The sequence below is a fragment of the Panthera leo genome, chromosome A2, assembly GCF_018350215.1.
Source record: "Panthera leo isolate Ple1 chromosome A2, P.leo_Ple1_pat1.1, whole genome shotgun sequence".
Classification (NCBI taxonomy): Eukaryota; Metazoa; Chordata; class Mammalia; order Carnivora; family Felidae; genus Panthera; species Panthera leo.
The window spans coordinates 125,443,080-125,459,235 of NC_056680.1; the positions used below are offsets into that span (position 1 = coordinate 125,443,080).

General features: G+C 37.7%; 1 protein-coding gene across 5 annotated transcripts in view; it reads left to right on the plus strand.

Moving 5' to 3' along the window:
- The window catches only part of ANLN (anillin actin binding protein), a 47,656-nt gene that overhangs the window by 16,463 nt on the left and 15,037 nt on the right, over positions 1-16,156 (plus strand). For 4 of the 5 annotated variants that reach the window (XM_042922050.1, XM_042922063.1, XM_042922081.1 and 1 more), the window contains exons 6-19: positions 1,181-1,371; positions 1,650-1,757; positions 4,785-4,911; positions 7,973-8,083; positions 9,397-9,635; positions 10,342-10,487; positions 10,694-10,841; positions 11,466-11,601; positions 12,232-12,414; positions 13,696-13,822; positions 14,689-14,737; positions 14,830-14,886; positions 15,327-15,365; positions 15,635-15,656. In XM_042922050.1, the coding sequence (XP_042777984.1) occupies positions 1,181-1,371; positions 1,650-1,757; positions 4,785-4,911; positions 7,973-8,083; positions 9,397-9,635; positions 10,342-10,487; positions 10,694-10,841; positions 11,466-11,601; positions 12,232-12,414; positions 13,696-13,822; positions 14,689-14,737; positions 14,830-14,886; positions 15,327-15,365; positions 15,635-15,656 (1,683 nt within the window). The remainder of the gene's footprint in view (positions 1-1,180; positions 1,372-1,649; positions 1,758-4,784; positions 4,912-7,972; positions 8,084-9,396; positions 9,636-10,341; positions 10,488-10,693; positions 10,842-11,465; positions 11,602-12,231; positions 12,415-13,695; positions 13,823-14,688; positions 14,738-14,829; positions 14,887-15,326; positions 15,366-15,634; positions 15,657-16,156) is intronic. The other variant, XM_042922056.1, reaches the window with a different exon arrangement.

Genomic DNA, 16,156 nt, shown 5'->3' on the forward strand with positions numbered 1-16,156 from the left:
CATGATGGGGGTGGTATATATCCCATTTGTTCTACTTTTCTTTTTTTAAAGTTTATTTATTTATTTTGAGAGTGGGGGGGGGGAGAGAGAGAGAAAGAGAGAGAGATTAAGTGAGGGAGGGGCAGAGAGAAGGGGGACAGAGGATCCAAAGTGGGTTATGCTGATAGCAGAGTGCCCGCTGATAGCAGAGAGCCCCATGTGGGGCTAGAACTCATGAACCTTGAGCCAAAGTCAGATGCTCAACCAACTGAGCCACCCAGGCACCCCCCATTTGTTCTACTTTAAATTTTTTTTTTTTAACATTTATTTTTGAGAGAGAGAGAGAGAGAGACAGAGCACAAGAGGGGGAGGGGCTGACAGAGAGGGAGACATAGACTCCGAAGCAGGCTCCAGGGTCAGGTCTGTCAGCATAGAGACCGATGTGGGGCTCGAACTCACGGACCATGAGATCATGACCTGAGCTGAAGTCAGACACTCAACCGACTGAGCCACCCAGGCGCCCCTCATTTGTTCTACTTTAAATGTACTTCATACTATTTCAAAGGAATACTGGTTTAAGACTTTATAGATTGAAGACATCCCTTGATAAAGTGAATGATCTCTAATTTTTCTTTTGGGAGAGAAGGATTTAATCCCTGGATTTTAGTATATTAGACTTGCTAAAAGCAAGATGAAATACACTGGGCTATAGAAATATAAGTAGTTGGGTGATCATGGCTCGGGCACTTGGTGGTCAGGGAGTGCTATTAATAAACACACTGTGAATCTCCAATCCTTTAGGATTATTTCCAGTTCTGATTATGTAGTTGAAAGGTTTTCTAACTCCCACTGCTCTCTTATTCTACCTCACCCCCCCTTTTTTTTTAGAGAGAGAGTACGCTCAACCCACTGAGCCACCCAATCTACCAGAGCGCCCCATCACTCTATCTTTTAAAATTTTTTTAATTCTTCTTTCTTTTTTAAGGAACAAAATCTTATAAATTTTAGGACTTTGAATTAAATAGAATCGTGTGGTAAATTTCTTTTTTAAAGCTATTTTCCTACTGTTTACTTTTCCAATGAGTATTCTAAACAGAATGAAAGCATTTTAGAGCCATTACTGGATTTTAGAACTTTTTCAATAGAAATGATAATTGTTATTTCTTCTAAATGGCCTCCAAAATGTGTGTGTTTTCTGTAGGAGGAGCAGGAATTAAGCCTTTCCTGGAGCGCTTTGGAGAGCGTTGTCAAGAACACAGCAAACAAAGTCCTGCTCGGAGCACACCCCAAAGAACCCCCATTATCACTCCAAATACAAGGGCCATCCAAGAAAGATTATTCAAGCAAAACACATCTTCATCTACTACTCATTTGGCACAACAGCTCAAGCAGGTCTGGCTTACTGCTTTTAACACTATTCATCATGTGGTCTCGACATAGGACCTAGAAATCCAATTATGAATTCTGATACCAGTCTTTTGACTGAGATAAATAGCATCGTGATTCTTTGTATCACTTATTTCAAGTTAGAAATACTTTGTCTTGTATTCCATGAATATTGTGAATTTTTTACCCTTAAAACTGAAGACAAGCAAAGTTTAGTAATGTTTGTGTATTATTCTTAAGCATACTATTGCTCTCGTATCAAATAGAGCTTTTGATTGTTTTAGGAACGTGAGAAAGAACTAGCATGTCTTCGTGGCCGATTTGACAAGGGCAATTTATGGAGTGCAGAAAAAGGCGAAAGCTCGAGAAGCAAACAACTAGAAACCAAACAGGTGGTGTAAACAAGAAATATGAAAGTGAACCTGGTACCAAAGCAGTGCTGGGATCTAACTTGGTTCTGTTTGGTTGTAAAACACTTCTTTATCCCGTCCCAATTTACTGTGCCACCTTCCACTCATAAACTCCTTCAGCATGCATTCCAACTCTGCTTTTCTCTTGTGATGTTTTCCCATTCAGTGGAACTCTTAACGTATTCACTGATGAGCTACCTAAAATCAAATTTTAAAATTTCTCATCATTCAATTTATTTCACATTTCTTTTAATATTCTACTTACATGCTGGTTCTAAAGTGTTTCTCAGAATCTACTTATTTTAGTACTGATTGTATACCCTCCCCACATACCACACTTTCAGACTATCCATAATCCTTTTCAGTCACCAATTATGTCCCAAATTTCTGTTTATTCCTATATTATCTGCTGTCAAATTTCATTAATCAGCCTTCAACCAAGTCCCTTAGTGTAAATTATTTTCTGCTTCATTTACATGCCTACTTGTACAAAATACTGTATTAGGATATACTTTTCAGCTAAAAATAATAGAATTATATTTAAAGTGGGTACCAGTAGAAATAGAACTATACATTTAACCAGTATACTTTGACAAAGATCTATTTAATTGATTTTGTTTTACTAGTTCTCTTGATTAACAAATCATGTTTCCCAGGGTTCTGACCTAACCCTGTTTTCTCCTCATTTGCCCTGGGGCTTCTCTTCTCTGTCCTCATGTTTAGCTTCAGCCAAGCACACAAATGCTAAGGTGCTTAGCTATGCTGTGTTCACCTCTCTCCTGAACTCCTGGCCTGGCTAGCTAGTGTATTTCTCTCTGTTTTGCAGAAGTATATTCTCCATGGAGTCTCTGTTTTCACCTAGGTCTTTGTTCTATACCTCATCAGCTAAAACAGTCTGGGAGTTCTTCCTTGGCTCCTTCCTTTTATTACTGTGTCTTCCCACCTCCTCTTATTACTATATCTTCCCCTAGCACGCACACACACACACACACACACACACACACACACAGACACACACAGACACACACACAAACACATACACATCATTGGATGTTTTCTAAATATGTCACAAGCTGCCTGTCCTCTCTGTTTTCCTCTGCCGTTACCTTAATCACTTCCAGAACTTTGTATTGAAAACCCTGCTTCTAGTCTGGCTGTTTTCCTGTCCACCTTACCCACTGCTGCCAGGGAAATAGTCTTATAAAGCAGATATTTGTGTATTCACTTCCTTAAAATCCTGGAAAGTTTCCCATAGCTATCATCAGAAAATGTCTCAAGTGCTTGGCTTGACATCCAGAATCATTCAGAATCTGGCTCCTCACTGCTCCTCCACACATGTGCTTCAGTCCTGTCATGTAGACTATTTGCAGTTTCTCAAATGTATCCACGTTTTCAGATCTCTTGGCCTTTGCCTTGCTGTTCTGTCCGCCCAGAGTATCTCTGTGGTGAGCTCCTACTTCATTAGGAATAGGTCAAACTCTAGTCCCCTCTGGAAATCCTTGCTTGGCCCTTTTCCTAAGTGGCCCCTCTTTTTTTTTCACCATGTCATCCTGTATTTACCTCGACTGGAATACTTATCTTCCTGTAATTGTTCTACCTTTGCTTTCCACCACTGTCCACAAGGACCTTATCCATCTTTATCTGTGTTTTTAGTGCTTGGATCACAGTAGGGGCTCAATAAATTTGTCCTTGAAGGAAGGAAGGAAGGAATGTGCTAATGCTTCCCATCCATATATAGCAACCATATATAAGCAAGCTTATCTGTCATCTTAAAACCAAAACTACTCTCCTGACCCCTGTTTACCCCCCCTTTCTTTGCCTCCTTTTCATTCGGACTTTTGTAAAAGAGTTATCTCTTGCTGCTTATAATTTTTTTTTTTTGTAAGAGGCTACTGAGATCACCCAGGTGATGGCAGGTGTTGGACTGGGAGGCGGGATGGTGAGTGCAGTATAACCAGGGGGCGTGAGCCTAGAGGAGCAGGGGCAGGAGGAGAGGATTACTGAGAGCTTGGAATTAGTGTTAGAGACTGGAGAGGGGCTGTCCCTCGTGCCGTCAGGGTCTAGGGGAGAGAACCACCTTTATTACAGAATATTGTAGGGAAGTCCTGCCTTCACAAGAGAGCCAGGTCTGCAGCACAGCATTCGATAGTTTACCCTGTGTTCGTGCATCAAAAGCTTCTTCTAATTCGAGAGACAACACGGTCTGAAATTACATCGGGAATAAGAATGTGTAGGTTTGTAAACTGGCCCTGCCAGTTACTAGCCCAGTGTGCAAGTTGCTGAACTCGTCTGCGTCTCGGTCTTCTCATCTGTAAAATGGAGGTAGTAGCACCAAACTTACAGGGTTATTGGGAGGACTCAGGGAGGCAATGCCAAGTGCTTGGAAAGGTGACTGGCACAAATGAGGCTCTACTAAGCATTAGTTGCTGTTATTCTTATTCTTACTTGATTATTTCTACTATTGCTTTAATCATAAAGCCTTTTCCGAAACAAACAATGAATGTTCCTCTTCCATTGCCTTTATAAATGATTAAAAAAAGACTCAGAGGGATTTCCTGTTTTTTCTTTTTCTTTCCTTCTTTTCAGACCTGTTTTTGGTTCTTTGTTTTCCTGGCCTTTTACTCCTGAGTAACCGTTTAGGGGAATCCTAATGCAGGAACTGTCAGTAGATTTTATAGGTGTGGGAGGAGATAAGTGACATATGGGGAATTACTTTTCTCTGTGTGGATTTCACTTAAATCAGTTTATCTAAAACTACTCTGATGTGAATTTTCATTCCTGCCTCCTAGTCTGTTAAAAGTTGTACGTACTGGGAATTACCAAGAATAATGAACCAGCACTGAGGGCTTCTTGTGATCTAAACATGGCTGGGACCTTTCACATACATTGTTTTGTTCTGAGGAAGCTTATATAAAAGAATGATTCGTGTTTGTTTCATTTAATAACATGTAAAAATAGACAAAAAAATCTATAGTTTTGAGAAATAAAATCTTCATTTCCTTTCTGCAGGAAATTCACTGTCCGAACACTCCCCTCAAAAAACACCAAGCTGTTTCAAATACCCCATCGCTTCCAGTAACGGAAAAGGTGACAGAAAATCAAACACCAGGAAAACCTTCCAGCACAGAACCTACAGGTCAGCATTTTCCACTTCTGCTCCACTTATATGTAGCTTTCAGTCTACTGGAGTTTTGGAAATTGCATTGGAAAGCGGAAATACTGCTTCAATGTAAAAAGATAGATTAATGTCTTTATTTCTACTCATTCTTTAATGTTTAGCCATGCAATATGCTTCTTCCGTAGTTCTCTTTCCAGACTCAGGACTCATGCTCTTGATGGGAGAATAAATTACTACCACTCTTTTTTTTTTTTTTTGAGAAAGATTCTGTAATATCTGTTGAATTGTAAAGTATGCATGCTCTTTAATTTAGCTCCTCTACAAGTGTTTCTACAAGTTGACTTCTTAAAACTAGTGTGCAAAGATGCATATACAAAGAGATGAATTGTAGCACTGTTAGTAATAAGGTGTAAATGACCTCAATGTCCATCAGTAGCAAACTGTTTAAATAAATTATGCTAAATCCATGTCCTCGAATATTATGTAGCTGCTTAAATGAATACGATAGCTTTGTATGTAATGACATTTAATATGTCAGAGACACTTAAACATTTTAGTTTTTTTTTTTAAGTCTGGTGAAAAACACGTTACTAAAATTCACCATCCTAACAGTTTTTAAGTAGTAGTAGTTTTAAGTATATTCACATCGTTGCAGAACAGATCTCCAGAACCTTTTCATCTTGTAGAACTGAAACTGTACCCATTAAACAGCAGCTCTCCGTTTCTTCCTCTCTGCAGCCCTCGGTAGCCACCATTCTGCTTTCTGTCTCTATGAATTTGACTACTTTAGAAACGTCCTATAAGTGGAATCATATAGTATTTTTCTTTTTGTAACTAGCTTATTTAATTTAGCTTAATGTCCTCAAGGTTTATCCATGTTGTAACTTGTGACAGCATTTCCTTCCTTTTTAAGGCTGAATAGTACTCCATTGTGTATATGTACATTTTGTTTATCCATTGTCTATCATTGGGTATTTTGGTCGCTTCCATCTCTTGGTTATTGTGAATAGTGCCGGGTATGCAAATTTCTCCTTGAGACCCTGCTTGGAATTCTTTTGATATATACCCAGAAGTGGGATTGCTAGATCATATAGTAGATCTATTTTAAGTACTTTGAGGAATAATTATACTATTTTCTGTGGCAGTCACACCATTTTACAATCTTACCAACACTGCACAAGGATTCCAATTTTCCCGCATCCTTGCCAACACTTGTTATTTTCTGTTTTTTTGTTTTGTTTGGTTTGGTTTTTTATAGTAGCCATCCTTTAGGGTGTGAGGTGATAGCTCGTTGTGATTTTGATTTCCATTTCTTTTATAATTAGTGGTGTTGAACATCTTTTCATATGCTTGTTGGCTATTTGTATATCATCTTTGGAGAAATGTCTGTTCAAGTTCTTTGCTCATTTTCTAATGAGGGTATTTTATTTTTGTTGTTGAGTCATAGTTATATATTCCATATATTAACCTCTTATCAGATACACAATTTACAAATATCTTCCCCCATTCTGTAGGTTGACTTTTCAACTCTGTTGAATGTGTCCTTTGATGCACAAAAGTTTTTAAATTTGATGTAGTCCCATTTGTCTGCTTGTGCTTTTGTGGCCTGTGCTTTTGGTGTCACACCCAAGAAACTGACAAATCCATTGTCATGGATGTTTTCCTATGTTTAGGAGCTTTATGGTTTTGAGTCTTACAATTAAGTGTTTAATCCATTGTGAGATAATTTTGTATATGGTATCAGATAAGGTTCCAATTTCATTTTTTGCATGTGCTTATCCAGTTTTCCCAGCCTCATTTGTTGAAGAGACTGCCCTTTCCTCACTAAATCATCTTGGCAGCATTGTCAAAAATCATTTGACCATACATGTGAGGTTTTCTTTTGTGGCTCTCTGTTCTTGTTCCCTTGGTCTGTGTTTGTGCCATACCGTTTTGATTACTATAGTTTTGTAATATGTTTTGAAATCTGGATACGTCAGTCTTCTAATTTTGTTCTTTTTCAAAGGTATTTTGTATATTCAAGATTTATTGAATTGAAGCTCCATACGAATTTTAGGATGGACTTTTCTGTTTCTCTAAAAAACGCTACTAGGATTTTGATGAGAATGCATTGAATCTGTAGATTGCTTTCAGTACTATTGACATCTTGACACTATTAAGTCTTCCAATCCATGATCATGGGATGTCTTTCCAGCTATTTGTGCCTTATTTAATGTTTTTAAGCAATGTTTCGCAGCTTTCAGTGGACAATTATGTCACCTCCTTGGTTAGGTTTTTTCCTAAGTATTTTATTCTTTTTGATGCTATTGTAAATGGGATTGTTTTCTCAATTTCCCTTTCAGATTTTTCTTTGTTAGTGTTCAGAAATGCAAGTGATTTTTGTGTGTTGATTTTATATCCTACATCTTTGCTTAATTTGCTTATTCTAACGGGATTTTTTGTGGAATGTTTATAGTGTTTTCTACATATAATATCATATTATCTATAAACAGAGGTAATTTTACTTCTCCTTTTCAAATCTTGATGCTTTTTATTTCTTTTTCGTGCCTATTTTCTCTGACTAGGACTTCCAAAGCTATGCTGAATAGAAGTGGTGAGAGTGGGCATCCTTGTCTAGTTCCTGATCTTAAAGGAAAAGCTTTCGGTTTTTCACTACTGAGTATCATGTTAGCCAGTGGCTTTTCATTTGTGGCCTGTATTCTGTTGAGGTAGTTTCAGTTTCCTTCTATTGCTAGCTTATGAAGTGTTCTTATTGACACTTTTTTCTAAAAAGTGAAAAATAAAATGCATGCATAGTATGACGACCTTCTGATAAAACAAAAGGATGTAACATTTGCATACATACAGGGTAACTGAAAGGACAAATAGCCTGGTAATATTGGTGTCCCCTTTCTCTTGGTGGGGAGGAAGAGAGATGGGAACGTTAAGAGAGGACAGTTGTCTTGGGGGATTCTCTATACATTTTTAGATCTGAAATGCATAGTTTTATGATCAGAAAAAAGAATACAAAACATATCTTAACTGAAAAATTCTAGGTTCCTACATATAGTAATATGGTTTTTCTTAAATTTTTTTTTAGGTTTCACTGAACGTAAAATGACGAAGTCTAGCCCTTTGAAAATCACATTGTTTTTAGAAGAGGATAAGTCTTTAAAAGTAACATCAGACCCAAAGGTTGAGCAGCAGACTGGTTGGTTTTTATGCTTTATTTCCTATTAATTCTGAACTCACTATAAGATATAATATATTGGTAGAAGCACATATTCAAATATATAATGTTCTATATTTCAAAATGTCTCATGATCTGTAATATTCTCTTTTTTTAAAGAATATTTTTAAGCTTATTTATTTTGAGAGAGACAGAGACAGGGTGAGCAGGGGAGGGGCGGAGAGAGAGGGAGAACCCCAAGCTGGCTCTGTGCTGCCAGTGCAGAGATGTGGGGCTCAAACCCATGAAACTGTGGGATCATGCGTGACGTGAGCTGAAACCAAGAGTCAGACACTTAACCGACTGAGCCACCCAGGCGCTCCTCTTTCTCTCTCTTTTTAAAAATTTTTTAACATCTTGGGGCGCCTGGGTGGCGCAGTCGGTTAAGCGTCCGACTTCAGCCAGGTCACGATCTCGCGGTCCGTGAGTTCGAGCCCCGCGTCAGGCTCTGGGCTGATGGCTCGGAGCCTGGAGCCTGTTTCCGATTCTGTGTCTCCCTCTCTCTCTGACCCTCCCCCGTTCATGCTCTGTCTCTCTCTGTCCCAAAAATAAATAAAAAAAATAAAAAAATAAAATAAAAAAAAAAAAAATTTTTTTAACATCTTTATTTATTTTTGAGAGAGGGAGAGAATGGGGGGGGGGGGGGGTTGGAGACACAGAATCCAAAGTAGGCTCCAGGCTCTGAGCTGTCAGCATAGAGCCCAACATGGGGCTTGAACTCAAAAACCACGAGTTTATGACCTGAGCTGAAGTCGGACACTTAACTGGCTGAGCCACCCAGGCACCCTTCTCTCTTTTTTTCACTAGGAAATATTCTAGCTTCCACAAAGAGATAGCACTGTTAACAGTTATCTTAGGTCACAGATCCCTGTGAAAATCTGATTAAAGCTATCGCTCACTTTCATAGGGAAAGGAAATGTACTGCCCTTCCACACTCTTTATATACTGTTAGGGAGGTTAGTGGTTCTTGAAGGTTATTTGGGAACCCTGCCTTAAGTGCTGTTAATATTTTCCTATTATTGACAGCCATGTGAAAAGGCATTCCCCCAAAAACAAAAAGAGTTACTCGAAAGAACATTTTTTTGTAAGTCTGAAGTTTCTGGCTATTATCTTGTTGTTCGCATTCTTAGTTAATATTCTTTCTTAAATCCAAAGTGTTTAGTCAGCTTTTGGCAGTTCTAACTTTCACTGCTTTGCTGTTTATTTAGTAAGCCCGTGAACGTTAGGTCTGCTCTGCTATCCCTTTAATTCTTAAAGGTCTGAGTCACAGAATCACCTCCTGAAATCTTTTTCAGAAGTGGTACGTGAAACTGAGATGAGTGTGGATGATGACGATGATATCAATAGTTCAAAAGTAATTAATGACATCTTCAGTGATGTCCTGGTGGAAGGTGAGCTGGACATGGAAAAGAGCCAAGAGGAGATGGACCACGCAGAAGCAGAAAGCGCTGAAGAACAGGAAGACGCACTGAACATCTCCTCCATGTCTTTGCTTGCTCCGTTAGCACAGACCGTTGGTGTGGTAAGTCCGGAGGTAAGAAAAGATTAAATGTCAACAGGCCCGGGACACAAAGAAGCAGCAATCACGAGATCCCCTTTTGTTTGAGTTGGTACATGGGGATTTGGCACTCTGTAGCCAGGGGGATGCTGGAACTCTGACGTCAGTTCTCATAAAAGAGAGCTTAAAATGCTTCAGTGGTTTCCTGTGACCTTGGATAAAATGCAAACTGTGACATGGTTTAAAAGGTCAGACATTTGGGCTCAAATCCTGGCTCTGCCATTGGCTGTTTACTGGCCGGGTTATTTAACCTCTTTGCCACAGTTCCCTCACCTGTTAAGTGAGGTTAAAAGTAGTGCCTATATCATGGGGTTAATATGAATATTAAATCACTAGTATATTAGTACATAGCACCAGACAGACAACTAACATTTATTGAGAGCCAACTATTGTTTTTAGCTATCGCCCTAAATTGAATAGCTACAGTTTGAGAAATTGGTTCAATTAGAAAAAGTTTTTAAGAGAGTTATAAGTGCAGGTTTTAGCTGTCTTTGAACTTTTATTCATTTACTATTTAGGGAACTTATTTTTTAGTTTGCCTTTGTTTTTATGATGCATCATAAATCAGTTGACTTATTGGATCTTCATTTCCTAATAATAGAGCATTTATTCAATTCCTCAGAGTTATCACTTAGAATCAGTGTCATCCATAAAATCTAATACCTGATGTGCTTCACTGCAGAGTTTAGTTTTCTCACCTCGATTGGAATTGAAAGATTCCAGCGTAAGTGATGAAAGTCCAAAGCCAGGGAAATTCCAAAGAACCCGTGTTCCTCGAGCTGAGTCAGGTGATAGCATTGGTTCTGAAGATCGTGATCTTCTTTATAGGTAAGCATGTTTTTCAAAAGGCATTCACTCACTAAGGGTCATAGTTTAGATTTATAACTTATAATGTTATTAATTCACCTGTATAAAACTTTGGAATGACTTTTGTCAGCCTCTCTTTTACCAAATGGCATTTTCCACATGTTCACTAAAAGAGAGTGCTCAACGTGTTGCTGGATTTCTAATAGAGTATACCTTATTTTCTGAAGCATTGATGCATACAGATCTCAAAGATTCAAAGAAACGGAACGTCCTTCAATAAAGCAAGTGATTGTTCGGAAGGAAGATGTTACTTCGAAGTTGGATGAGAAAAAGAATGCCTTTCCTGGTCAAGTGAACATCAAACAGAAAATGCAGGTATGTACTTCCGTGGAAAGGAGACTTGGAATGTTTTCTGTACTAGATCGTACACTCCTTAAGGACAAGGGCCCGGCCTTATTCATCTCCGTACCCTGAGTGAGTAGAACAGTGTCTGACACACTGGAGCTCAGTAAATCACTCTTGAATTCATTGTAACTTGAGAAAGGTCCTCTTTGTTGGGCAGGTTGGAAGCTTGTTTGATATAGCTGAAACATTTAAACACGTTTGTCATAAATATCCTTAAAGTATAACTTTCATTTTGCTCTTAGAGGTTCTTTGATGCTAAGGAAGTCATGTACAACATACATGTAATTTAAATAAAATGAATCAGATAATTTCTACATCTTTACTTTGTCGAACATAGCCCCGAGTATAATTTTTATTCAGTATGAGTTGAAAGTCTTTTCATAAGAATGTTTATAGTGTAATTTTTATAGCGTGTTGAATGTTTTTGGTGCATAGTCCAGACACTTGAACAGTGAAAGAATTTCATTTTGACTTCACTCTCTGGATATTTTGGAAATTATCCAACAGGATTAGTTACAACTGAAGTTTTAAATAAAGTGAAAATGGTGATAAAAAAAATGTGAGTTCTTTTTCTCGTTTCTTTGGTTTCCCTAGGAACTCAATAATGAAATAAATTTGCAGCAGACAGTAATCTATCAAGCCAGCCAGGCTCTTAACTGCTGTGTTGATGAAGATCACGGAAAAGGGTCACTAGAAGAAGCTGAAGCAGAAAGACTTCTCCTCATTGCTAGTACGTGTGATACACCTGAAACTGTTCCAACAGAATTCCAAATCAGGACTTATTTTGTCCAGGATAGTTAGAAATCTCTATTTTAAAGAAAGGGCTTTTTCTGTTTTAGTTGATCTGTGTTTCTGTTTGTTTGTTTCTTATAACATTTGTGAATACTCTACATGTAAAATAAAATGTAGTTTGCATGAAAGGTGAAAGGAATTGGAATGCAGTTGAAGAAATGCAGTTTTGAAGTATGCGAAAAATGAATATATGAATGTCTCTCTCTCTCTCTCTCTCTCTCTCTCTCTCTCTCTCTCTCGTCTCTGCACCTGGCTATCTACATGTAGCTAAAAAAGTCTGTGAACTTTGTTGTGTATGTGTAGTGGCAGATGACAGGGCATGTTAGGGTGGAGAGATTATACCATACAAGAAAACTGGCTGCAAGTTCAAGCATTAAATTATAAAGATTTGGTAAACGGATGAGCAGTCAAGGTTTTACCCAACCACCTACCACCTGCTTGTACAAAGAAGTACTGATCTTGTCTTTGATCTTACGTACATTTGCCGCCTCAGTGCATTTTCTTGAATCGGTCTCATTTAGAGACAGATGCAGTTTTAATATTTGTGACCTTGCATATTTTTACATAGCTGAGAAGAGAACACTTTTGATTGATGAGTTGAATAAATTGAAGAACGAAGGGCCCCAGAGGAAGAACAAGGCTGGTCCCATACCCCCAAGTGAATTTATCGCATCCAAGGGATCAGTTACTTTGTCAGAAATCCGCTTGCCTCTAAAAGCAGATTTTGTCTGTGGTACAGTTCAGAAACCAGGTATGGTGATTTTTATTTTCACCGCTTCTAGATCCTATGTTAAATTATGAACTTACCTAGGCAGGAATGATGCAAATGTGAGCAAGTAGAGCATGCAAAAGAATGTGCAGCTTGTATCTTGGGCCTTTAGTTCTTCGATGGAAGATCTGTGCGTAAAAATAACCAAGGGAAAATTTCATATGTGGTTGCTGATCCACATGGTGACAGACATGGCTCTAACTGAAAGCAGGGCTGGTTAAACATAGCTTCGAGCATGAAGTATTTCCGAAGATGAGATGATCTTGACACGGCAGATCACTCAACTTTCATTATTTAATTTGTGGAAAGTATGGGGACATCTGAGAGAACCTATTTTACTTACTCTTTTCTGTTTCAAACCCATCCCCCAAATCTTGAATGATTGGTTGTAGAGGTGAAGATCACCACCACAGTGAAGATGGTTCTATTGAAATTGTATCGCCTTTGTCACTGTAGATTGAATAAGTATAAACATGTATCCTACGAAAAATCATAGCAACGTGGGTAAAGGAGAGTATGGCACCAGGATCTGAAAACAGGGCAGGGTAATTATAGCAAGCTGAATAAAGTTTCATTAAATTTTGGTGAAGTTATTTTAAGATTCCTTTAAATTTTCATTTGCATGGACCTTTCTCTGAGGGAAAGGAGGGCTAGACATAGGTGAGAAGTGAATTTGAGGTACAGGGAAAAGAAAGAATGGAGATCTTTAAAAGTTGAAGCATCATTGTAGGGAGGAGGTGACTTAGGTTCTGATTATTGCTGTTGTCTGATTTGGATGTGGTGTGGAAGAAATCTATTGGTAACATAGTATGTACCTTGAATATGTGGGTATTCAATGACAGATAGTGAAGGAACAGTTTATGTTTTTATTAGAATTTATCTCTAAGTAACTTTCACAGAAATGTAGTATTTTATTTTTGAAATAATAAACCCTAATTTTCTTTTTGAGGAATATACTGTCAGCTAAAGAATTAGTCAATAGGTAAAATACGAAGTCAGCAGAAATTGAGGGATTATGGACTGGCATTATTTCAGTTCACATAAATAATAGGAAGAGATCTTGCCTGATGTTTATTGATGATGATTATGACTGCTTATATGTCTTACTTAGCTTTTTGTGTCTAGAAAGTTGATTTTAGTAATTTTTACATACATTATATAAATTAGTCACAGTATTACTTTATTCCTTTGGTTTTTCAGAATGCTGATTAGCTAAATCTGATTTTGCTTGTGCTTATTATGTAATGTGATTACCTTTTGCAGATGCAGCAAATTACTATTTCTTAATTATACTAAAAGCAGGAGCTGAAAATATGGTAGCCACACCATTAGCATGTACTTCAAATTCTCTTAATGGTGATGCTCTGACATTCCCTACTACATTTACTCTGTAAGTAAATTATGCTTTTGCTGGTTCAAACACATTTTCTTTTAATGGGGTTAGTACAGATGGAATGTATAGTCTTTGAAATACAGTATGTTCATTCTCATGTGGACAAATAACTGTTTCAATTTGTTGGTTTAAATCTTTTACATGTTTCTGATATTTCTTTCCATTGTGTAGCACATTTTGTCCATGTGAATATATGTATTTAATGTTTTGACATATACATAAAACATAAATACATGCATAATATTATATATTATATAAATTAATACATACAGGGGCACCTGGGTGGCTCAGTCAGCTGAGCATCTGACTTGAGCACAGGTCATGATCTCACAGTTCACGAGTTCAGGCCCCATGCTGGGCTCTATGCAGACAGCTTGAATCTTAGAGCCTGCTTTGGATTCCATGTCTCCCTCCCTCTGCCCCTCCTCCACTCACTCACTCTCTCTCTCTCTCTCAAAAATAAAAAAGTAAATATAAACATATGTATAAGATCTAGACCTTAATATTTTATTTATGTGCTTTAAATCTTATAATGTACTTAATATTCCAACTCGGTGAAAAGATGTATTTAGTGTCACAAATTAATTTTGAAAATACAGAGTCAAAATCCAGCTAGAAAAAAATTGTTTATTAAAGACGTTGAATTGTAAAATACTGAAGAAAATATTTGACTTGTATTATAGTAAAAGTAGACTTTTCTTACCAATTTTTATGTTTTTTAATGGTTTGTAACTACTGCCTGTAGTTAAAAACACTGTGAATTCCTTTACTCTCAGAATCATGTAACAACATTAGTGGCATCATTTTTAATGGCATAAGTGTGTGTTTTCCTTACAGTTTTATTTAACGATTTATCTTCCCAGGCAAGATGTGTCCAATGACTTTGAAATAAATATTGAAGTTTACAGCTTGGTAAGCAGTGAAAGCTTTGTAAAATAACCAATATTATGTTGTTCTTAGACATATTAGATCTTAAACTAATTATGCTTTGGGTTTGTGTGTAGGTACAAAAGAAAGAACTCTCAGGCCCTGATAAGAAGAAAAAGGCACACAAGTCCAAGGTGAGAAGGAAAAACCCAGGAAAAGGATCATCATCAGAGATAATACATATATCAGTTTTTAATTTCTCTACATTTATTTGACAACCAGCTTTTATAACCTGTTTAAATGTTTCTCAAGCCTTTCCTCTGAGCTCTTGCCTCACCAAGTTCTCGGTTCACCAGTACTTGTGCGGGCATAAGCCGTGAGAACTTGTAGGGTGGTATTTAGCCTTCCCAGTCTTTGGTCTTTAGTGCTTTTTCTAACATCACTTAGAAGAATTTTACTTTAGCTCCAGCGAAAACAGGAATGACAGTATGGAGAAAGCCTTAATAGAGGACTCAAGTATAAATGTATTCACATTTAAGAATTATTTTCTATGTGGGAGTATCTCAAGGTTGGTTAGTTTTAAGCTCTGAATCATAATGTTTAGCAGTAAATACACTGTTACCTTTTCTTCTAGGCTATTACTCCAAAGCGACTTCTCACATCTATAACCACAGTAAGTAAATCCTAAAAAATTTAGCTCCCTTGAGAAATTTTCATTTTACCCACACGATTGTAAATTGGTTAACCATTTCTAAACTCTTAGCACTGTGGAAATCTTTAAAATATACTGGGGAGAAACATCTGATTATTTAAAGAGGAAAAAATAATATTTTCTGAAATGTAGCTTTTGCAGTATTAGAGAGTTTACTGTTTAATATCTAAATCTTTGTATCGAATAAAGGAAATAACTTGTGTTTCTTCTTTACACCACTTTTGTTTTAGAAGAGCAGCCTTCATTCTTCAGGTGAGTGGATCTTGAACTATTTCCAACACTAGAGTCAGTAAATGAGCTAAGCAACCACGCACGTGCTTTATGCACACAGGCGTCCTGATGAGCGTGCACCTTAGTCTCCTTTGAATAATATTTTCGGTGTGGTTTCTGGTAACACATAAGATTGCTGGGCAGAATAGCATGCTGTCAGATGTCACCATGGGCCGCCAGGCATCACGTTATATAGGCTCTAGCAGGCAGTACCGTATGATAGCAAGTCACCTGGCCATAGCTGCAGCCAGTGGCATCACTCTTCACCCCAACTTCTGTTGTTCTGTAGATTGGTTTTGTGCTTTCCACACTGTGGACTTGACCTCCTTTAACTTTGCTGATCATGACTGGTGTTGTATCGTGTCAGAAAAGCATCTTTCTAGTTCCCAGGAAGTTGTGAAAGGCATTCTCTAGAATGGCTTTAGGCCTGAGTTTTCCAAAGGGGATTAGGATGGAGCTGGTTTTAGTCCTTCCTTTGGGCT